This window comes from Glycine max, chromosome 13 (genome assembly GCF_000004515.6).
Source record: "Glycine max cultivar Williams 82 chromosome 13, Glycine_max_v4.0, whole genome shotgun sequence".
NCBI classification, from domain to species: domain Eukaryota; kingdom Viridiplantae; phylum Streptophyta; class Magnoliopsida; order Fabales; family Fabaceae; genus Glycine; species Glycine max.
In genome coordinates this window covers 40,739,565-40,762,687 of record NC_038249.2, presented here as the reverse complement: position 1 = coordinate 40,762,687, position 23,123 = coordinate 40,739,565, and the positions used below count along the sequence as shown (strand labels likewise).

Sequence of the window (23,123 nt, the reverse complement as noted above, 5' to 3'; positions counted from 1 at the left end):
AATGGTGACCCTATTTGCAAGAATATAATTAAGAGCAGGTTGATACTATTCACAAATCTGGCTCCTACATGTGCAGTATTTGGAGGAAATAATATGCTGTATATATATTAATATGCAATACTTGGAGGAAAGCTCTAGATTAACTCAATACCAGTGGCATTTCAAATGCAAAGAATGGATGTAATTGAAAAACTAATGCTGGGTATGGAGCTACAGTTGGATTGCTTCACTTTCATTTGAAAGTTTCATTGTAAGGCATTCGCTCTCCACAACATCATAACAGAATAAAAATAGAAATAAGAACGAGTTATAAAAAAAACTAGCTTGCAATTGAAACTTTTTTCTTGTGATTTTCATTGTAAGAAAGAAAGATGAACCACTTAGGAAGCAAAAGATCAAGGCATTATCTTTATTGAAGATACCATGAATATTCTTGACTAAATATAAAACCACCATAAACATTTTCCAGCAAAAATATCTCATATTATCATATACCACAAAAAATAAATAAATAAATAAAAGAAAAATCACAGCAACAACAATTCAAAACCAAAGCAAATCAATACCTCTTCATCAGAAGATCCAAAATCATCATCATCAGAATCATCATCAGAGTCCTCCTCGTTATCTTTTTTTGGTTCAACAACCTTGACTTGTTTTGCTGATCCACTAGCCTTGGCAACAGCTTTTTTAGATTCAGGTACCTTCAAGTCTTCAGCTTTTGTTTCAGGTTTTCCTAACATAAGATATAAGCCAATTAGTTACCTATGTAGTAACATAGACACCCAACAATAAATTTAGTATTGAGAAGAAGGTACCATTCTCTGTGTTAATCAATGGAACATCCTCATCATCCTCATCGCTATCTGTCCAATTAAAAAAATTGCAAATGTTAGACCAAGCAATTCAATCCAAATATAATAACAGGTCTAAGGTAAATGTTTGAGACTCACCAGTAAATTCATCCTCGTCACTAGTGCCAGCAGAAACAAAACAGAAGTTAAGGAAAAAATGAAAAATGCAATGAGAAATATATTAAGCTAATAGGATTTTAAAATGATAGTTTAACAAATTTAGGTTTGCAATCCTACATTTGCATATAGCTCAACATAAACATGGGACATTAAAATATTAATTTTACTAACAATAAGTAATGTCAAGGATATTTATCGGCATCGTAATATGCCTTGTATCCACAGAAATGAACACTGGCACTCTTTGAACTGTGGGAAAGCTCAAACTCCTTTTCCAAAACCAATTCCAGAGATATTTGAGGGATTTTCTCCCTGGAAAGGGTTCCCAAGACAAATTTCTGTTCACCAACTTTCATGTAGAGAACCACCGGTTCAGGCTTATCTTTCTTTGCCTCACCAAGAGCAGCCTACACAGTAACATGTAATATAATTTGTCCACATAGAGAAAAAACATAAACAAAAAAAAAAAAACAGAACCGCCACGCAAAACCCTAACCTGAGAAAGGTGTATGCATGCCTCAAATTCGGCTGGGTCTACCTTAACAGACTCTCCAACCTTAACCTCGGCACCTAAATCAAAAACCAATGTATCAGATGATGCTACATAAAACCCAAGCACAAAGTACAAGCTAATAACCACGCGTACTCTTATTGTTGCATTACTAAACGTCGCTGATCACATAAAAAAAAAAACGGAAGAAAAAAAATGCCAAAATAAAGAACAGTACGGCAGCTATACATGAATTCGTGTTAATGTGTATGATTGAAGAAAAAACCATTTAACAATTGTTCAGACAGTGACCAGAGAAAATAAACAAATTAGAAAAAGAAAAGAGAGATAAGAGAAGGTTATTACCCCAAAACTCCATCGTAGAACTGAGAAAGATGTGCGATAGGATTGTGGAAGCTGAAGGCGAGGTGAAAGAGGAAAAGGGTTTGGAAGGGTTTTGTGATTATTTATAGCTGAGAATGAGAAAATGAAGGTTTGTATTATGGGTGGGTTGTGCCGCGCCAACTAGGGTTTTTTAGGCCTAAACCTGTTTTCGTTTGTCTCCCTTTTTTTTCTCTGTTTTTTTATTTTTGGGTCTGTGGGCCCGTTTCTATATTTGGGTCTACTTAATGGGTTATACAAATTTGGGCTTGCTATGGTTTAAGAGTGGAGCTATTCTTCCTCTACCCAATAAATTTCTCATACACTCAACATATTTATAAAAAAATCCCATCTTTATTCTTTTTTTTTCTACTTCGGCCGATCCATGGTCTTGAATATATGACTTTTATGTTATTAACGTTAATATATATATCACTAAGCTAATATGTCAGTTATGTTAAAAAATAATTAACGTCAATATATATACTACTAAAATTCCTAATGTATATTGAATACACATATAAGTTTACATAATAAATTTTGTAAAAAAATTTATCTAATAATATTTTTTACATGTATAAATATTAAATATAAGTTTACGTATAGATTTAATAAAAATTTATATATGTAAAAAAATATATTATTAGATCAAAGTTAATAGTTACAAAATTTATTATGTGTATATGTATTAAATATACATTAGAAATTTTTGTGTTATATATATTGGCGTTGATTATTTTTTAACATAATTGTCCTATTAACTCGGTTGGTTAAAGCGTCGTATTAATAACAAGAAAGTCACAAGTTCAAGACCTACATCTATAATCTGTAAGTCTCTTGTGGATCCCTAAGAGACTTAAGGATTGACAATTCGTAAGTCTCATACGGATTGTGAACATTGATACAGGAGAATATTGATATGATTTATCTATATATATTATAAATATTTTTATACTATTATCTAATTAAAAACTATTGTGTATAATAAATTTATTAATGTTTATATTAATTATTTTAAAAGTTATATTTACCATGATTTTTATCATTTCATAGTATATGGAAAATAAACTCAATTTGATTTTAATTTAAATATAATTGCATTGTAAATTAATTTAATAATGTCATTCTATTAAAGATTATCATCTATGGTAAGATTGTTAACCTTAATAATAATTATTTCAAAAATACTTATAATAATTTATTTTTTATGAGCTAATTTATAATTAGTTGATAACATAAAAACCTTCATATTAATAACAATGCATGAAAATTAAACTCGATAAAATTATAATTAGTTAAAAAGTTGAGTTTAATAATAATATATTGATATTTTATAATATTTTTATATTGTCCTTTAATCATAAATTATCTTTATTCTATCTTTTTATATAGTCATTGTAAAAGTCAAAATTTATATTATACATAAAATTTTATAATTGGATAATAATATAAAATTATTTTATATCGTTGTTTCATAATTTTTTTTCTTTAAAAAGGTTTCTTTTAATGTAATTTTAATTTTAAAATTAAAAAAATTCTAAATAGATCAATGTCACGAGTGACTATATTAAGATGTAAATCAATAAACTATCATGACACACAAATTATTGGTTGTCTTCTTCCACTAACTTCTATAAATAATAAGAAAGCGAAGTAATAATATACGAACGTAGGTTTTTCAATTAGAACAATTAGGAATTTTGTTTCAAATATGCTAAGATTAAAACACAAAAGAAAATGTGCAAAGTACAAATTTTAGATTAAGAAATATCTGTTCTTTTCTTTAGAGAGTAAAACATCTGTCCTTTTAACAGTGTTTAATGAGATAATTGTAAGACATGATTCAAAATGGAATAAAAGCAACCAAGTTGTCATGGTTTTAGCTGTGGGCCTGCCTGGTGCACTTTTTTCTATCGTGAATGTTAATATCAATTATCAATCGAAACTTTTCTTGCGTATTAAATGAGTTTGCGAAATGTATTTTCCAATCCATGTAGTAGTAAGTTGTTTTGTTACAAAACAATTGTTACTTTCCTGTAATAAATTGTCCCTTTTAGATTAGTTGTTCTGTACTCCTGGACCCTGGTTATACTCTTTTCCAAGGAAAGAAAAAAAAAAAGTTAAGTGAAAAATCTTTTCCAAGCTTGGGTTTAGACAACGATAAGAAGAAAACCTTTTCCTGTAAGAAATAATTGAAACTTATTGAGTCTTACATCCTTGGTTTGAAAGATGAGATATATCAGTTGACTAAATTATCATCCATCTCGATCAATACATTGATAAGCAACCCTTCAATTCATGTTATACCTTAAAGTTGAATTCTTCATCTTTAACCTTATCGTAAATTTGGGATTCATTTCACACCTTATCTTTGCAAAGCCGAAAAAATTATTTTATTTTTTATCCGTAAAAAGAATACTCTCTAAATCATTTTAAACAATCACCTTTTTTACCTTTATCTGTATGTTTAATTTTTTGTCTATTCTTTTCAAATATTATATTTTTTATCAATCTAAAAATTAATTTTCAATATTTTTTTAAATGAAAATGTCAATAATTAAAAATAACTCTATATTGTAATTTAAATTATTTTTATAAATCTACGTGTTCTATTTCATTATAAATCAAGGGCTAAGTTGCTTAAAAATTATAGTCAGTCCGTTTCATGCCAAAAGTGGTATTCATTCCACAGTTCGATAACTTTCTACTTGGTCCAAACAACACGCATCTATTCTAATTCTTAGATTTTGTTTATTCATAGAAATCAAATTTACGTACGTATAGAGAGTTTAAAATAACTCATTTACATTTTTCAAACTACTCTAATTTTAAGATTTGTCACTTGTATTTGTAACTTACTTTAAAAAAAAACTGATAAAAAATGTATATTCATGTAATATAAATCGTTGATTTACTAAAATGACTTGTTTTACTTTTTAAATGAGTTGATCACGAGAAACTGAATCTCCAACTATATGATTATTGGTGAGGTTTAGGTAATACGTATAACATCATAAGTTCTAATTTCTAATCTCAGTACAATCATCATACACTAAATATTAAAATAAATGAGAAAAATCAAATATATTAATTTCCTTAATTTTGTTTTATGTGATTTGTTCATTTTTCTCAAATTGTAATAATGTTGTGTACTAACTTTTTTGGTTGTCTAAATGATTTGTATTATTTGTTAGAAATAATTATGCCAAAATTGTCTAAATTATATGTATTATTTATTAGAAATAATTATGTTCGAGCGTGAGAAGATCATTATATAAGTAATTTTAAAAAAAATATATTTAAATTAAAATAATTTTACATCAGTTATCCACGTGTTATTGTGTACTAATTATTCTAATGCAAAACATATTAACACAGCATGTTTGCAAAATTATTTTATCAATGTTTACGCTTTGTCAAATATTCACAACTGAATAATCGTCCAATAAAAGGCATGGATTTAATGTACTCGACGCATTCATAGCCACCGGGTTTTGATATTTTAATAATTTTTCACAACGATAAAAAAATTAATTTAAAAAATAGTAATTAAATTTGTGTCATGGTTCAATACTTACATACATAATTTAGAAAATAAAAATTATAATAAAAGATTATTTTTGTTACAATGTTAGGTAAACAATTTTTATCACAGCGATCCGTGATTAAAATATATTTTAATTTCTTTACATGTTCAATATAGTCTAATTAAATTCATCGTAACAAATTTATTAATAATTTTCAATTTATTCAAATATACTAATTTTCTTACATTAAGAAACTGGAACAGACAAACCGAAGCCGTCCATCGTGTTTCTCGCGACACAGGAAAGCAATATAAGATTATACATATAATATTTACAATTTTGCAATGTAAAGCTTTTAACATTACAATGTATGTGTTGAAAAATCATACATGCAATTTTACAATTTTGCTTTGCTTGCACACAAATCTCAAACCCTGTACCTACTTGCCAAGCCAGGCAACCTATCATTTTTTACAAGTAACCGGCCATTCATTCTGGTTCTGGACAAATAAAAAAGACATTTCAATTGAAACAAACAAACAAACAATAACTAACCAAGTAACCAACCAATCACATCATGAATTGCATTAGTTTGAACCAAGCAAAACCACCACCACCACCACCACATCCCTGTCTCTCTTTCTTTGCCTCTTTCGCACAAGACGCAAACGACGTCGTTACGCTACCTTCCACTGTCGTGGCAGCCTTTCTCGGACACAGAAAAAAGTTCCTAGATCCAAGCTCTAGCAGCTTCTCCTTCCTATCCAAACCTGAAAATAATTTAAAAAAAAAAAAACATCACAAAATTAAACACAAATCCAAATCAATAGAAGAAACTAAATGACTAATTAATTTATGAATAAAAGTTGGATGCAGTTTTATAAATATTTGTAGTACTATTTTTTCGATCAGAATTATAATTTCACTTTGATAATTCGTGATGACATCTAAGGATTTTAATAAATATAAACGTGAGAATAAACTTTAATTCGGATTAAAAAAACATTTATGAAATTGTATCTAGATTTTCTCTTTAATTTATGAGATTGTTTGAGATTTACTTTCTAGGCTAAATTGTGAATAATGGAGGTCGAAATCGGAGGCTTCAATGGCCGGCAAGATAGGACGGCGACCTTCCTTCACGTACTGCCGCACCGCCGCCGCTATGAGGTCGCGGACGGTGGATTCCGGCGTCATCAGCATCTGCACGGGCGCGAGGCTTCTCAGCATCGTCACCTTCAGCAGCATCTTCGACGGATGTCTAGGCAAGCCCTCCGGCAAAGTCGCCGTCGCCGTTCCGGCGAGGCTTCTGATTGACGGAAGGTCGGAAACGGTCTTCGGACGGCGGAGCTGAGAGACGGACATGACGCCCTGGCCGTGGAAAGACGACGACCTTCCCCTCCGGTGACTCTCGATCTGGCCGCTGCGGCTGCTCTTGGGACTAGGCATGGAACTCACCTCACCGGAAATAAAAAAGTATACGAAGATGAAGGGCGAAGTTGGAATTTCAGAAGCTGGTCATCGTTGAGATCGCGTTTGGCTGTGGTGCGCTACGGTGAGTTTTATGGTGTTTTTTGTTGTTGTTGTTGAGCTCAATCGGCGGCGATGCACGCCGAGCGGGAGTAATCATTTAGGAGGAAGGTGCAACAGTAAGCGAAGGGAGAGGCATAGGAAAGGCTTTGAAATTTGAAGAGTGGAGGTGGCGTTTGGTGCTAATTTATACGGCCAAACAGAATATAATAAGGGGTTTTTTTTTTTAATGATATAAATAAATAAAGAGTTCACTGGGTTAGGGAGGTTTCGTGAGGATTTCGCGGAGAGCCTTGTAAGCAAGAAATGTGATTGGGAATGGTGGGATAGCCAGACTTTGGTGACACGTCTGAGGAGGGTAAATTGCGTTGCGCTTCATACTAGTACAAAACCCCTTTTGTGTCTTTTTTTTTTTCTTCTTTCTAAATCACAATTTATAAATATCTTATCATTAAATTATTATAAATAATAAAATTCATTCTCTAAATATTTAATGTTGTATATATAAAGTGTCTAGGAGAGTAAAGATAATGAAAAGGGAGAGAAAAATGTGTTTCCTTATTTCAATAAAAGAAAAATATTGCCTTATTTGATTCGTGATGAGAAAAAAGAAAAACTATTGTTCAACTTTTTCTTAGTTATTTAACTTGCGATTTCTGTCAATTTACTTTCTCGTTATCATTTTTTTTTTCAATTTATATTTTCACTATTCAAATTAATTGTTAGTTCACCTTTCCTATCAATCTAGTTTTCTTGTCATTTTAACTTTTTTCGGTTTATCTTTCAATTATATTTTTTTTGTCACTATTCTTCTTGCACCTCTATAAAATTATCATTTATGGTACTTTTTTTTTTATCTCTGGCATTACATTTAAAGATATTTTCACAACCATAACTCAGAAACTAATAACATGTTTGGATTTGTCGCAGAACATATATCACTGTATTTTTTTCTACAGCACTATCCAGTAGCTTTAAGGCTATCAAGATTTTCAAAACATGGTCCACCATATAATCTTCAAAAGAAGCAAAATAGCAAATAAGGAATAACTCATCCACAAAATTTCATATAACTCAAGGACTTAATTCATTTGTGATAATGATGGGCAAATTTCCTTAAACAACTGCACATTGAACAAGCACACCGCAATAAAGAAAAATTATTAGATAATTTTAAATCATCACATGTTTATGATTCTTACCAATATATTTAAATGACATCTATTTATTTTTAAATTTTTTTTTAAAAATAATTAATAACATTTAGTTACATGTTATATAGAGAGATTGATAGAACCACCAACCAAATAATAATTTAGTGCGGATTGATGAAAAATCAACACAAGGAATTTTTAAGTTATGCTTGTTGGTTGTTACACACCTATATATTGTTACTTTTTTTGGATGTTTTCACTTTTCATATCACTTTATAATTTTGCCATAATACCGCAATGCTATTTTTAATTGACATTAGTTTTAAATTGTTGTTGTATTCCTGTTGTCGTAATCTGTTGATGTTACATAAGTTAAGGGTACCTTATGGCTAATTGGATGTTACATAATTCTATTATTATAGTTAATTTCTGTTGTAATATCTTAAAATTGTATGTTTATTAATTAGATAAAAAAAACAAATCCTCCCTAAAAAAACAGTAGCTTATTTATCGATGTAGGATGATTAGCTTGTTTGGGGATATATTTATTCAAATTAAAGACCTTGATCACATGCATTTTCACACCATATATAAGCGTGACTATATAAGGAATCTAGTATAATGTTGCCAATTTTCCTTTTATTAATTTGTTCGGTGATAATGATTAACTTTAACTTGTCTACTAATTTGTATCTTCCAGTGCAGGCCACAACTAGAAGTGTGGCTAACTAACCCAAAAGCGCAGTGCCAAACGAATAAACAGACATCCAAGTGATGGTGGTCACTGAACAGCCCGAGAAAATGCCAAGGCAAGACAAAAACAAAACGCGTGAAAGGAATGAGACAACTCATATACTTGCCATTCTCTGTTACAATAGGTTCAAACAAGGTCACGAAAATTAATGATCCTGATTTGATTTGTAACAATTAATTAGTTTAGTGGTAATCCTGATTTGAAGATTGTGATTATTAATGACTATTTATTAAATCTTATCTACATGTAAACTAATAATATAAAGAAAATATACTTTAATATTAAACATGCATATAGTCACTGTATTTATTTTAAATTGTCTAGTAATTTGAGTGAGTTGAGCAAGTTGGACTGTTGGAGGCTTTGAAACAATGTCAGGATAAGCTTGTTATTGACTTATTGAATAGGCCATTTGCCAATATTCCCTTCCCCACAATTTCCAACCTATTCGATTGCATATGGATACATGGATCTCTGTCTGCATTATGAACTAATCATCTCGCATACGCAACACAAAATAAGAAAACAGTATCTAACGTTATATTAGGTATACTTTTTAAAAATAGGTGATATGAGATAATAGAAAAATGAGTATAATAAATTATATAATGTGATAGAAAAGTAAATATAACAGGTTATATAACATGGTAGAAAGAAAAATAAAAAAAAGGATCACAAAAAAAAGAAAGATAAAAAAATTAATAAATGTTAATTAGATGTTTTGAGTGGAGAAAATGTTCACTAATTATTCCACTTTTGAAATGTTTCAAGAAATAACCTTTGAACATTGTCTTGTACTCTTACACAATCAGCCTCACTAATTGACTAGATTCATTGTGGAGAATAGTTAAGGCAACTGATGAAAACAAGGAAAACTGGGGTGAAGTAGATTGCACTAGTAGTTATTTATTTGATTGGAGATAAGGTCTGGCACTCAGAGAAATATCTAAGTAGACCCCATCGGTATTCTTTTTTCTTTTTTTTTTCCTCTCGTGAAAATTTTATTTATTTCAAGGACTTTGTTTGACGATGCCTCTGGGGCTGTGGTTATTGGTTAAGGGCACGATCGTAACAAATGGACGGTAATTAGTTCAAAAAGATTATGTAATAAGGGGATATGTAAGGCTGCCACGAAGGCCTGCTATATTAATCAAATGAATAATTATGGGTTTGGTTGAATTTATTTAAAAAATACTTATTTATTAACAATTTTGAGATAATTTTAAAAAATATCAAACAAGCACTAAATACTACTATTTTTGTAGAAGAAAAATTCTCCATAAATTAAGAGAACTTTTATACCCCTCCCTGGGAGTAAGTACACAATTTTCAAGGACATGCCTCTTTGTTTAGGTCAATACTCAAAGAAATTCTGAATTGAGGTATTAAATTTAAGTTTTGTGACTAAATAAAGAAAAAAAGTGTTTGAGAGAATTTCTCTATTATATAAAAGCTTATTTTGGTTTGAGCATGTCTACTCAATATAATCTTTTAATATCAAAAGTCTCAAATAAATAAATATAAAAAACACAGTTTGAGTATCTGTACTTCTGAGCTATATTACACACAATACGGTATAGGTAAAATATATATTTATTCAATTCATTAAAGTGGAAAAAACATATATATATATATATATATTAAATTTTCAATTGACTTTAGCTTCATTTTAGAAACTTAAATTAAATTTGAGTTCTTTTTATTACTTGACTAACTAAGTTACTATAGTTGACAACCCATATCAAGTTTGTCGCTATTTTTTTTTTTAGAAATAATTTAAGGATAAAGAATTTAAAGAATAAATTTTATGGCTAATTTTTTTAAAGAATTAACACGATGGCATGCAACTTTAGAAAAACAAATTTAAAAATTTCTCTATTTAATGAATATTGCTAAATACCTTTCTCCACTCTGAGCAGCTCTTTCCGCATGATGATGCTGTATTGTTCATGAGAATCATATGACTAAACTAATAGGAATAGGAATTTGGAATAAAATACTTTAATGACGTTATGGGTTTAGGGTGGGGTTAGGTTAGTATATAAAGCAAGAAAATATAATGAATTGGAATCTTGAGCTATGATCCTTCGGATTCGTTGATTTCATTCCATTGTGAAAGGGTTAGACAAATGCCGTTATCTTTTACTGTAACGCCTTTTGGATTATCTTCTCATTACAAAAACAAAATATCTTTGCTTTCATCGTCACCTTACTAAATAAATAAAACTAGATAGTGAAGGCAACCATGTTCGAGTAAACTTTTATTTTCTCCATTCAATCATGAAAATAATGATTTTGGTTAATTTTAATAATAGAAAGATTTAGTTTAATAAAAGAACATAAAATTAAAATCACACAAGGAACCAAATAAATATTAAGGTTATCAGAGAGTTTGATCATCTACGCAAATATCAATTTTTTTTATACAAATGGTGACAAGGTTTGTATATAATATAGCAATAATGCAGTGCTAGAGTTGAATAAAGATTCTGAGAAGTGAAAAATCAAATACATAAAATAACTTGGATGGGTCTGGATTCAGCAGTCGCTTTACTAAATAGAAGAATTGTATGAGGCGTCACTCTAAACCATGCAGTTTGGTATTTTGTGACTGCTCGCTCATGCAGTGCAAGATTAGCCTTCTCTATCGGTTTGGTCGTGCATCGTGACCAAGAGCAAAGAACATGCCGTTGAGTGTCATTTGTGTGGTCCTTCATGTTAAGGTGCCTTACACTACCAGTTTGGATCAGCTACTTGCAAAGAATAGGCGAAAATCAATCCCTTTGGACTTCAAAAAGTAGAAGTTTATCTTGCTTTTTTTTATAAAAAAATAAAAATTAAGATGGTTTATATTAAGAGGAGTTATGCAAACAATTAGATAACTTATTAATGTGAAAACGATATGAAGAAATGGACCCATCGTGAATGAATGAAAATTGTCAATGATCTAACACTTGTCGCAATGTCAATTTTAATTGGCCAACCCCAAGACTCTACAACCAGATGTAACTGACAAGTGGCAACACTTTGAATTGGACAAAATTTAAATATAATATTGTATATTTGCTCTTTAATAAAGTAAAAAATTAATCAATAAATTAATCCAAGTGAAATTGGATTATTTTTTTAAACAAGATCTTATATTCAAACTTTGGAAATAAAAAAAATGATTAAAAAAATCACTAAAGATGATTAATCAAATTCTTCGATAAAAATTAATCATTACTAAATCTAATAATTACTTCACACCATCACATTGTCTCCATAAGTCACATCATAAAAAATTACATTAAAAATCAACACAAATTTTCAAAATGAAACTTAATTTCTATTCTTATTAGAAAACAATATTAAAAATACCTAAAATTACCTCAAAATTTTGTCCCACTTAAAGATTAATAGTTAGAGACTTTAATAGACAGTAGACTTGTCAAGTAGTTTCATGAATCGTGTATGCTTTTGGGATTTCAGAATCTTAGTGTAATAAAGTGAAACACGATGAAAGAGAAAAAATAATGTAAACGCCATTCAACAATTCTCTCAGCAGATGCTTTCAAGATTTAGAACGACATGCTTTTTATGTCTCTGCGCTCAACAAAAATACTATGTGTGCTCCTTTTTGGTACAAAAAGGGCAACAAAACGGCCTTCAAAACTTGTACTTAAAGTGAACCTCTCTTATTTGGGAAAAAATGGACAGTACATGATCACCAAATAATCTCTCTATGCTGTTCAAAATAATACAATGATGAATGCAAAGACAGTATGCTGTCTAAATCCCTCTCTGGTGCTGCATGCAACCACATGTCACTACTCACTCTTGGCTCCTTCAAGTTGCTACTGGAATTTGCAGAAGCCAATAAATGTGATCGAGTCTGAGAGTGCACCCCAAGAAATTTCCCACCAAAAGAGCTTCTTGTCTTGACTTTCCCATGTGTTTTGCCCACCGCTTTCAAGCTACCATTCTGGCTGGTCACAGGACGGAAATTGACTGAATCAACAGTTTTCATATTACTCAAGCTATCAATGCATGGGGGAGGAACTGGCTTCGGTTTTGATCTCCCCTTGTTCCAGAATGAAAATGATAGTTGCAGCTTGGATGGAATCTGATAAACCAAACAACAAAGAAAAATATTCATGAACTTGCCAGTCTTCAATCCAGACTTGTAAAGCAAACAAGTTTTCTATTCTACACATTGAAATGAAGTGGAATTAAGATATAACACATATCTAATGCTGCTTCCAGACAAGGTACTGCAAGCACAGTAGCACATACACAATCACTAGCAAATTCATCTGCCTTCACAAACAAATATATGGAATATAAAGAATAAAGTGCATGATTTGTGAGCAAGAGATACTGCTAATCTCAAGGGATGTCAGTGTAGTACAAGAGTAAGGTGGCCAGATATTTCAATACTTGAATAGTTCTAGCATTCTTATTTTCCACAACAGGGGAACCAAAAAAATAAGTGTTTAGGCCTTCCAATGAATGCCAAATGAACTCAATGACATGTAAATCGGTATGGTATCTGAGAAGAGATAAATCAAATATACTATCAGCTAACTGGTTAAAGTGTTCAATTAAAGAATAATAAAAGAATTAAAGCATAAAAACTGTCTTAAAAATCCATTAAAATAGCTTAATGATGTTGAAAATATGAAAATTATAATTTGTTGTTGTGAGATGAACAGTACAATTCCCTGATTATTCAATGGGACCAGGATATATACGAGAAATAAAGCATATAACTTGAACACAAGAATCGGTTTCAAAATATAAGATGGAGTCATGTATAAAAAAACTTGCATAAAATGAAGGTTGGGTATCATAACTCACAGCAGAGATAAGGCTGCTAGAAGCAAATGCAAGTGAAGATGCAGAAAATGGAGATTTCCCAGGTTTTCCCTTCAGCTGATCTGTTGTCTGTCCCTGCTCAACGGACCCAAAACTTGATTGTGCACTATTATCATCCTCTTCATCATCCCAATCGTCATCATCTTCCTCTTCCACCTCTGCGGGAACTTCTACAACCTTTGCAGGAGCTTTTTCATCTTGTTTGGTTACAGAAGTCATATCATCACCATCACCTTCATTGTCATCATCTTCTTCATCCAGCAAACCCATCTTTGCCTTCTTTTCCTCTTCTTTCTCTCTTATGCGCAATAACTCCTCCATATCCTCAATGGCCTCTTCTAGACCAATTTCAGCTTCTATCAGTTCAAGATCTTCCTCAATTGCTTTTTTTTCCTCTTCATTAATTTTTTTCTGCTCTTCAGTCCATTTATCTAGCTTATCAAACCACGGCTTGCATGCATTTTCAATTGCAAGTATAGTACGCATCCATATGCTCTCCTTTTTTTCCTCCTTCTCTATTCCATAAAAATCATCATAACCAAGGGGCAGGAATACAGCCTTTTCAGGATCCACGTCCTCATCCTTTCCCAAAGGTGGCTGCCAGAATAAACGTATTCCATATTTCTCATCCTCGACATAATTGATAATATTTCCAGTTGGTGTATGGAGGATGAGAGGATCCTCAGTATATATAAGCTTTGAAGGATCTTCAGGATCAGGCTCCGGTTCCTTGTTAATAAGGACAAATTCAGGAATCTTATGATTCTCCTCTGACCAAGGATATGGAGGAACAATTAATTTAGACATTTTCATTGACAGACAGGAGAGGACTATAAAAAGTCATACCAACTCCGTACTTGTTCATACAGAAAAATAGGAAGAACAAATACCTTTTGACCACCAGTGCTCTAGCTCAGCTGGCATGGGTAACCTAAGAGGAGCTTTATAAAAAGAGTTTAACCACATTTCTCTTTCTTGATCAACTTCATGCACATATACTTTCCAGTAATCAGGGACCTGCAATAAAATTAAACCAGTGTCAATTTCCTTGCTAAGATGACAATAAACAATATATTAGGATAAAACATTGCCAGTAAGCCTCACTTCATAAAACTGGTTAATGAAGCCAGGTGCCATCCACACATCCTCTTCTTCATAAAAGTAAGGATGCTGTGGATCACTATATGGGCCTCTCTTTTCTCTAACCACTGCACAGAGTGTTAAATAATATGTTATGAATAATGATAAGCAAAATAAAATCAGCTCAGCACCAATCAGAAAAAAGGGGGAAAACATTTCCATTCCAAAATAGCGCATATATAGGTTTTCAACCATACAATAAAAGCAGAAAGCCTCTACTAGTATGCCCAAGAATCAACATGCATGCTTAACCATCCTTACTAGATGAGACAATTGTCTAGAGGCAAAAAGGTGAATCCAATGATGTAAATATTTGTGGTGTGAAGTTACAATTGGTCATTAATCTTTATATTATGACTCAAAAGGCACAAATTAGGAGGGGAAAAAAAACTGGTTACGAGTGTTCTTAATCTTAACTGGTATTAAAGTCTAATTGTACGCTTAGTTCAACTTATTTTAGATAAATAATTGCCAGCTTCTAGGGATTTTGAAAAAAAAAATTCTAAAAATAATCTCAACCAAACAAATGCAAAATGGTGAGGAGGTAGCAGAACATGAAATTGTATGCCTAAATCCATAACACATGCGCTAATGAATAGATCTAGCAACCAAAGAAATGGCGGACCAAGCCTAAAACCAGAGACACCCCCCCCTCCCCCCCAAAGAGATCAAACAGCATACTTCCATCTGGCTTGTTAACAAACATGCGAGCCTTGGCAGCAGCAACTTCTGCTATACCAGCATGCATCTGAAATTGACAGAATATCATAAAGAATAAGATATTTACACAGCTCTTAGATTATTATTTTTTTATTATACAGAAACAAAAACATTAGGAAAAATTACCGCTGAAATGTCTTCATCACATCCTGAAACCTCATCCACATATTCTCCAAAATAAAATCTACCCTGCATGCACACAGATTATGTAACCAGGAAAGAAAATAGGTCTTCTACATGGTTCAAGTGTGATGGAAATGCCATCATCCCTTATGTAGAGATGACTTGCAATTCCCAACCAATGAAATAAGCGGCAAGATTCAACCAAGTAATGCAGATAGCACACCATAAACTTAAAATTGATGTACGTTGAGCAAAAAATAAAGGTATAAATGAGCATATAAGGGATGTTGGACACTCTCCAGGAAGCTAAAGCAAAAGATGTTATTTGGGCAATTATTTTTCATCTACAGAGTCCAGCTTCCTCTCCCCGTTTTTATAAAAATTGGCAAGAAAGAAGTTGATTGTAGTTAAAAAGTTGAAAAATAAATTTTCTAATCCATGCACCTACATATAAGATACGCTCATTAACTTCATATACACCACATCCATGCATCCTCCCATGCTTCCACTGACCAGCATAACGGTAGCGACCTTTCTCCCTGGGCATAAAATATAAAACCTTTTTCAAGACCAGTAGTAGTGTACTATGGAGAGATGTAAAGAGACAATGCAGAGAAGTATGATGTCTAGAGAGAAGAGTTGCAAAGTCTCACTTATTATTAGAGATATAGATTAGTTTGTTACAAGTTAGTTATTAGTTTAGTTAGTTATAATTTAATTTAGTTAGTTACAAATTAGTTACAAGTTTAGCTATATAAGACTCAATGTATTCATGTAAAAATTGATTTGCTCATTTGAGCATTATCCAAAGTAATACTCAGTTTCTCTTTTCTCTTCTTTTTATCTCTCTACCTTGAACTTTATCACTTATCTTAAAGATAATAAAATGATTCTAATTGGAAAAGGCAAAATAGAAATAGACAATTAAACTCACGGCTTTCTTCCAAATTGCCTAACCCATTCCTCATTCTCATAAAAGGGGATTTCATAGTTCCCATCTGCAAGATAATACATATCTTCAATATCCTTCTCAAGCCATTCTCTGTCTTCCGGGGACAAAAAATCCCTTGCTATTATCTTTCCTTGAGATCGCATCTTTGCTTCAAGCCTGAGGGCATGGATAAAAGCAGTCCAAGTTTGTTCTCAAGAAATTGAATGTATATTCAAACTGTGCCACAATCTAAGACTTCATTCATACATAAGGAGGCAATTAAAATAAGGTACATACTTGGACCCAGGAGCAGGTTCTATAACAGGTATATCGACTTCAACTACACCATGACCCTCCACATCGTTTTGAAACCATTCACCTTCATACCTAAGATAACACATTATAGAATATCAGTGACAAAAAAGAGTTGCATGAAGACCGGCATACATCTGAGGGGGGAAGAACGGTAGATACTGACACTAGCTGAAATAATTAGCTAACAGAGTCATAGACCAAAATAGAACCCCAGAAAACATGACCGACTGATTCAGTTTATTAGCCTCAAGGGAACATGACCAACTGATTCAAAAACCTTGAGGTTGAGGCTGGAATTGTGAAACCATCATCAACAACATCTGGGTTTGAATATCTGTGTCATCAGACCGAGGGCAGAAAAAAAAACTAAACAAATTCCTCCCCTCTTTCCAATTACATAGCACGTTTTACTGCTGATTACTTGAATGTAGAATCCATTCCTTATATTTAGGACCTGTTTGGAGAAGGTTATCCATAAGCACTTCTAAGAGTAGAAAATTAAAAAAAAAATTGAAAAAAGTTTCTCCATAAGCTAAAATTAGTTTATCCATAAGTTAAAAAATCATCTTTTAAAGAAGCTACACGAGAGATCTTCTACAAATTAGCTTATGCATAAGCTAATTTAAGCTCATGGAGAAACTAATTTCATTTTTTCTTCTTATTTTCTTCCCCTATAAAAGTTTATCTAGACAGACCCATAGTTTATGACTGGCAGTCTGGCACTATCACTACTTAGAACAAACACGACAAAACGGAGCAAAGACAAACCTGACCAATGCATCATCAGAAACATAAACTCCTTTCCCATGAGCATAGTCATCCCAAACAGTCCCTTCATACCTGCAAAAAAAAATAAAAAAATCCCAAAAGATTAAACCCAAACATACCGAAAGTAATAATAATTTGACAGTATAATATACACATACGTGCTGCCATCTTCGAAAATGTAGCTAACCCATTTGAGAAACTCCTCAATCCTATCCAACTCTTCAATAGCATCCTTGGGGGTGGCAATATCGTAATGGTTATCCGGAATGGGAGGGTAATGCTTCCGGTAAGGAAGATAAAACGGCGCAATGGGAGGCTCTTCACCATCCGCAATCTGTTCCTTCACATAGCGCCACTCGTCGTCGGTGGCCCAAACAGGGTCCCAGCCCGTGCCGCCAATTTCGTAAGGCCCATCGGCCCAAAGCTCCCTGAGGTCCTGCTCGGTCCATTCTTCATGGTCTCTGGGGAAGTCGTAAGGGTTTTTCTTCTCAGCGATTAAAGGGTCCAGCTCCTCGTGCAGCTCCTTCATCGCGGGGCTCTCCAACGCCTCCGAGAAGGCGCGAAAGTTCGCCTCCGGGTCATCGCGCTTCAGGTTCTCCGGCGGCGACGACTCGTCACCGTCTTCGCGCTGGCCGAAGGCGCGGCGGAAGGCCTCGTCCTCCGCCTCGTCGTAGGAGTAGTCGGAGTCGTAGTCGGAGTCGGAGGAGGAGTCGGAATAAGGGGCATTTTGTTGGGGAGAGTCTTGCTGGTCTTGGTCGTTCGCCATTTGAGAGAAAGAGGATAAGGTGAGGGTGTGAGTGCGGGAGCACACACAAATTGCTATACCAGCTGCTACTTACTGCTGCTACATAGCGTTACAAACCACCATAGAGGCAAACACAAGAGTAAGAGGGTTCTCACCAAACGACGTTCTTCCTGTCGTTTCACTTACTCAACACGTGGACCTAGGTCAATTTTTTGTGGGAATAAATAAAAACTTATATTAATTTTGTTAACAAGAATTTCTTGTTATTAACACTTCAACATATGCAAATATTATAAAGATTGAGCTCTTTAGTTTTCGATGTAACTATTTTAATTTTGTTTTTTTATTTATGAATTTTTTATAAAAAGAAAATAAGAATTTTTTTCTATTAATAGTTATCCTAAACATACTTTTTTCATACAAACAATGTATTTAAAAAAACATGTATTGCTTATCATAATATCTATAATATCATCTCGTAAGATTGATTCCTATAGTTTTAGGATTCGTACCTTTTAATTTCTATAATTTTAATTTTAGTTTTTTTTAGTCCTTATATTTTAAAAGTAATTTTTTTAGTTTTTTAATTCTTTTTTAGTCTTAGAGTAGTTACTTTAGTTCCTATAATTTATATTTTAATTATCTTTTAATCCTTACTAAAAAATATATATATATAAAAATAATTAGCTATAAATTAGTTATAAATTATCAATTATTTTTTTATTACAGATTATCTTGTGATATATTAGTTACGACTTGTTATTATTTTTGTAATTAATTGTAATTGATAATATTATTCATATTTTAGTGGTATGGACTAAAAGGGAATTAAAATATAAAAGTATAGAAATTAAAAAGATTACTTTCAAACTATAAGGACTAAAAAGAAATTAAAATATAAATTATAAGAATTAAAAAATCACTTTTAAACTATAGGGACTAAAAAAAATTAAAATATAAATAATAGGAATTAAAAAAATTACTTTAAAATTATAAGGGATAAAAGGTAGAAATTATAGAAACCAAATAACTAATTAAACCCATCACATTATAATAATTCATTACTTCAAGAGTTTCAAATAAGTGTTTTACATTTGGATTGTTACTAAGATAGATGTTATAAAGGCAATAACATTAGTTAGTCAATGAAATATCTTGTGAGATAATTCTTTTATACGAAAATAAGATACTTAAATTTGAATCATACAAGTATATATGAAAGGTAAAAATTTAATGTCATACGATATTTTAAAAAACTTATGTGACTTAATATATTTTAAAAGTGACCTTTTAAAATAAGATCTAATGATTAATATTTAGTCCTCTCCCTTTCCCATAAAATAAGTTATCTCACTATATATATTTCCTTAGCCTTATATTGTGTGTAGGATCACTTATCATGAAAAATATTACTTATTGCAAAATGTTAACACATGAATATTATACATAAATCATTCTTAAGTTCTGCATACTTCATGGGTTAAGCATTTTTGTTTTTCATTTTTTTATGCAGTTATGTGCTTCCAGATAAACATCCTCTACTAGAAGATGTAGGTAGCAATTTGCTTTCCCCTTTGATAATCACAAAAGTTAGTTTTTTTAATGTACTTTTTAGACTTTTAATTCTTTATTTAGAGTGCATTCCAAGAGAACTAGATGATCCTTCCCCTTACCTTCTGGTTGAATGGTCAACAGGTATATAAAAGGCTAAAGATTTTTATCATGATGTGAATCATTTTTTCCTTAAAACAAAAAGTATTTACGTTCAAGCATAAATATCTCCTTTTTGTGTATACTAAAAAGGTGATTTGGAAAGCTCATGTGAATCAACCAAAAACAACTTACAAGAGGAAGAAAATAATCTAACAGTATATAGTTGGTTATAGTTGGTTACAAGAGTAATTAACTAAACTAACTCTAGTTACAATGTAATCAATCTGAATTAACTATGATCAAGCTGAATCTGTGCCAAGATTTCTGATTGTTGGAGACTGGAGTGTTGGACAAAGTCTCAAACTTATCACCATATGCAATGCAAATAACATGGCTAATTAAAGTCATAAGCTTCTGTTATATTATATGTTCAGCAGTTGCTTTATATCAAACAGATGATACCTTAATTAATACCACTTCAACAAGGCTTTTGCAAAGCCCCAAGTGTTGTAGTGAAAATAAAAGCAATAGGGAGGCATCCTAGCTTAATTGTATTTGTCTAAGCTAAATTAAAAAGATATTACTATTTGAAGCATAAAATGACAAGATTTCTCATTTCAAGGCTTATGGTGCTGGGTGTAGATGTAGTCTAGGTGAGCTGCTAAAGTCATTCTTCTCTGCAAACATTCTTCATCTCCACTTTTGCAGTCCTCCACCCCCAGCAGCTGCTAGATTCCAGAAACAGACATGATTGTAAGATATAATATCAAGTATAATTTACTCAGACGGAAAAGTTCTATAGATGTTTTTGGTGTCATCCAATTAGAATTGAAATTTCACTTCGATAATCTATCGTAATAAACATTTACATTAAAAGTTAGCATAGGTTTCCAAGGTAAAATTCTAATTCTAATATCAAAACAGCACCTAGAAGTAAAACGTCTAATAAACTGCATATAAGTTTTTGGCTTAATGAAATAAAATGTCTCCTACCTTCAAAGATTCACCTCCTTCCAACTCCAACACCAAGTCCTCCCCTGAGACCTCATTCAGTTTTGATCTGTCTCTCCCTAATGAAACCAATTTCCACTTAGTAAAACACATTCTAAAGAGGGAACATAAAAAACTGAAACTCAACAAGTGCTTACCTTGTTCGGTGGTGAGTGGTCTAGCAGATAGCTTTGATGAGGAAACTAGGAAGAACAAAAAAAAGAGGAGAGCTCCAAGGTGAAGACTTATCTTCATGTTTGTGCACTTTGAATGAGAGAAAAAAAGGGTGTTAGAAGATACAGACTATAGAGAGAGAAGGGATAGTTGGATGTTGGCTCCAACAAGCACATGAAAATAGATATATAAATACATACATGCAAGCAAAGTGGTAACTGTTACTCACATGAAGCTTCTCAAAAGAAGGTTATTCCATTACAATTACAATTACAATACCTTATAAACTGGGTCCAGTCACCATTCTATTATTAAACTATGCTCCATGCTAATGTGACGAGACCAGACCAAACCACTATTTTCTATATGATGTATGTGGAAGCGCTTTAGTCATTGTCTGCCATAGTGGTCCAAGCACAGTCCAAAAAGCATTCATAAAAAATCAATGTAGTAGTAGTAATGCTTCGACAGTGTTAACAAGCTAACCTTTGGGACACACTGACAACTGTTGTCCAACCTCACGTTTTACCAATTACCCCTGATGACATTCAACACCTGGCATACTTTATAAGTTCACTTTCTAATTAACAAAAATACTAATAATACACTTTTTTTTCTACAACACAAGTATTTTGCGATGAAAGTAATTCCCTTCGAGCCGGATAAATAATAACACACTCTTCTAATATATTCTTTCCAACACATTTCTTACTATTGAAAGTTTACTAAAAGTCTTACTTCATATTTAACTAGTTTTATTCGTAATTTTAGAATTTTAATAAATTTTTTATAATAATTAAGAATGTGTTAGCTAGTATCTGTCTAATTAATTAAGACATGAAAAATATCAAACTAAAAGCTGAGATTTTCCAAACACTGATATAATAATGTTTGCAGTTGCTTCCCCCACTTGTGATCAAAACGATCAGTGGCAGAACCACCCATAATAGTGCCACCATAGACTATATATGTTCTTATCTTTTTTGGCAGTATTATTAGTATCGAGTGTTTTTTACTTTGTTTCTGCTTCCTCCACGAACGACTCTTATATGCCTGCTTCTTATGAGCTATATAATCAACATTAATATTTTAATATAACTCTAATTTGCCATGTGATGTGCAAGTTCATTAATGTGATACTTGGCAAGCTTATGAACCTTCGATATGTATCTGTCATCTGATGCTGAATTTTTTTAATCCTGGTTCATCAATAACTATGTGCCTCTAAAATATGGTAGATTCGATTTCTAAACAAGTGCAGTGTTACGGGAAATTGGGAAGCTGATTTTTACTCCACTTTGGAATTCCTAGTTAGAGGGTCTCATCACATTGTGATTTGTCCTTTCCATGTAATAATTAATTGATAGCTAGATTGAGGCAAAGATTATGCCTCTCTTTTGGAGGATTTGCATCTTGCTGTCTCTTGCTCGAAACATAAAGAAATTAAAGGAAAAAGGCACTGTCGGATTGGGATTCGGCACAAGCATATTTTTTAATTATGTATATTAGTTCCTTAGGGAATTGAGTTAGATTATTCTATAATTCTAAACCATGCATGATTGCAACCATGATATGCCATGTTGAACAATGCCCCATTCGAAAAAGAATGTCCAAATTCATGGAAAACAAAGGCGGACGGATCACATTATTCCAACATATTTTGAGAAGGACAGGAAAAACGTTAATAAGGAAAAAATAATCTTAATGTTGTATTTCATTGGGAAATGGAAGTGGCATACCTCAAACAGTTAATAGTTGGTAATGATTTGATATTTTGCTATTGGTAATTGCATATAGTACCACAATATGGACAAGTCATGTTGACTCACCAGTCTGCAATTTTCCAGGATATCATGTGGTATGCCATGCCCTCATGCTTGCAAGAAGTCATACCTAA

The 23,123-nt window shown here is 32.1% G+C and overlaps 4 protein-coding genes across 12 annotated transcripts; all 4 read right to left on the bottom strand.

Annotated features, from left to right (window-relative positions):
- Positions 1-566: 566 nt before the first annotated feature.
- Positions 567-1,901, bottom strand: LOC100792094 (uncharacterized protein; the record flags this gene model as incomplete). The annotated part of the gene is given in 6 exon segments (NM_001255067.2): positions 567-736; positions 819-866; positions 954-976; positions 1,167-1,381; positions 1,471-1,544; positions 1,831-1,901. Coding segments are annotated over 6 exon segments (543 nt in total), but the record flags the coding sequence as incomplete, so codon positions are not given.
- A 3,761-nt stretch (positions 1,902-5,662) lies between these two features.
- On the bottom strand, positions 5,663-7,229 carry LOC100786612 (uncharacterized). 2 transcript variants are annotated; one of them, XM_041007792.1, is made up of 3 exons: positions 6,935-7,229; positions 6,434-6,894; positions 5,710-6,142 (listed from the first exon to the last, which is right to left on the bottom strand). In XM_041007792.1, the coding sequence occupies exons 2-3, from the start codon at positions 6,819-6,821 to the stop codon at positions 5,943-5,945; spliced, it is 588 nt and encodes a 195-aa protein (XP_040863726.1). In that variant the 5' UTR covers positions 6,822-6,894; positions 6,935-7,229; the 3' UTR covers positions 5,710-5,942.
- A 5,140-nt stretch (positions 7,230-12,369) lies between these two features.
- Positions 12,370-18,721, bottom strand: LOC100791038 (protein TIC 100). The gene is made up of 11 exons (XM_003550551.5): positions 17,823-18,721; positions 17,665-17,736; positions 16,879-16,968; positions 16,585-16,758; positions 16,099-16,189; positions 15,654-15,716; positions 15,489-15,555; positions 14,772-14,875; positions 14,558-14,684; positions 13,650-14,437; positions 12,370-12,915 (listed from the first exon to the last, which is right to left on the bottom strand). Exons 1-11 carry the CDS (start codon positions 18,428-18,430, stop codon positions 12,517-12,519), a joined length of 2,583 nt encoding a protein of 860 aa, XP_003550599.1. The 5' UTR covers positions 18,431-18,721; the 3' UTR covers positions 12,370-12,516.
- A 1,537-nt stretch (positions 18,722-20,258) lies between these two features.
- On the bottom strand, positions 20,259-21,563 carry LOC100790518 (putative phytosulfokines 6). Of its 8 annotated transcripts, none has more exons than XM_006600368.4 (4): positions 21,506-21,563; positions 21,211-21,316; positions 21,056-21,132; positions 20,259-20,790 (listed from the first exon to the last, which is right to left on the bottom strand). In XM_006600368.4, the coding sequence occupies exons 2-4, from the start codon at positions 21,305-21,307 to the stop codon at positions 20,680-20,682; spliced, it is 285 nt and encodes a 94-aa protein (XP_006600431.1). In that variant the 5' UTR covers positions 21,308-21,316; positions 21,506-21,563; the 3' UTR covers positions 20,259-20,679. The 8 variants fall into 8 exon arrangements, with proteins under 8 accessions (XP_006600431.1, XP_006600432.1, XP_006600430.1 ...); XM_006600369.4 differs by lacking the exon at positions 21,506-21,563 and adding an exon at positions 21,456-21,498; XM_006600367.4 differs by lacking the exon at positions 21,506-21,563 and adding an exon at positions 21,427-21,473.
- Positions 21,564-23,123: the final 1,560 nt, after the last annotated feature.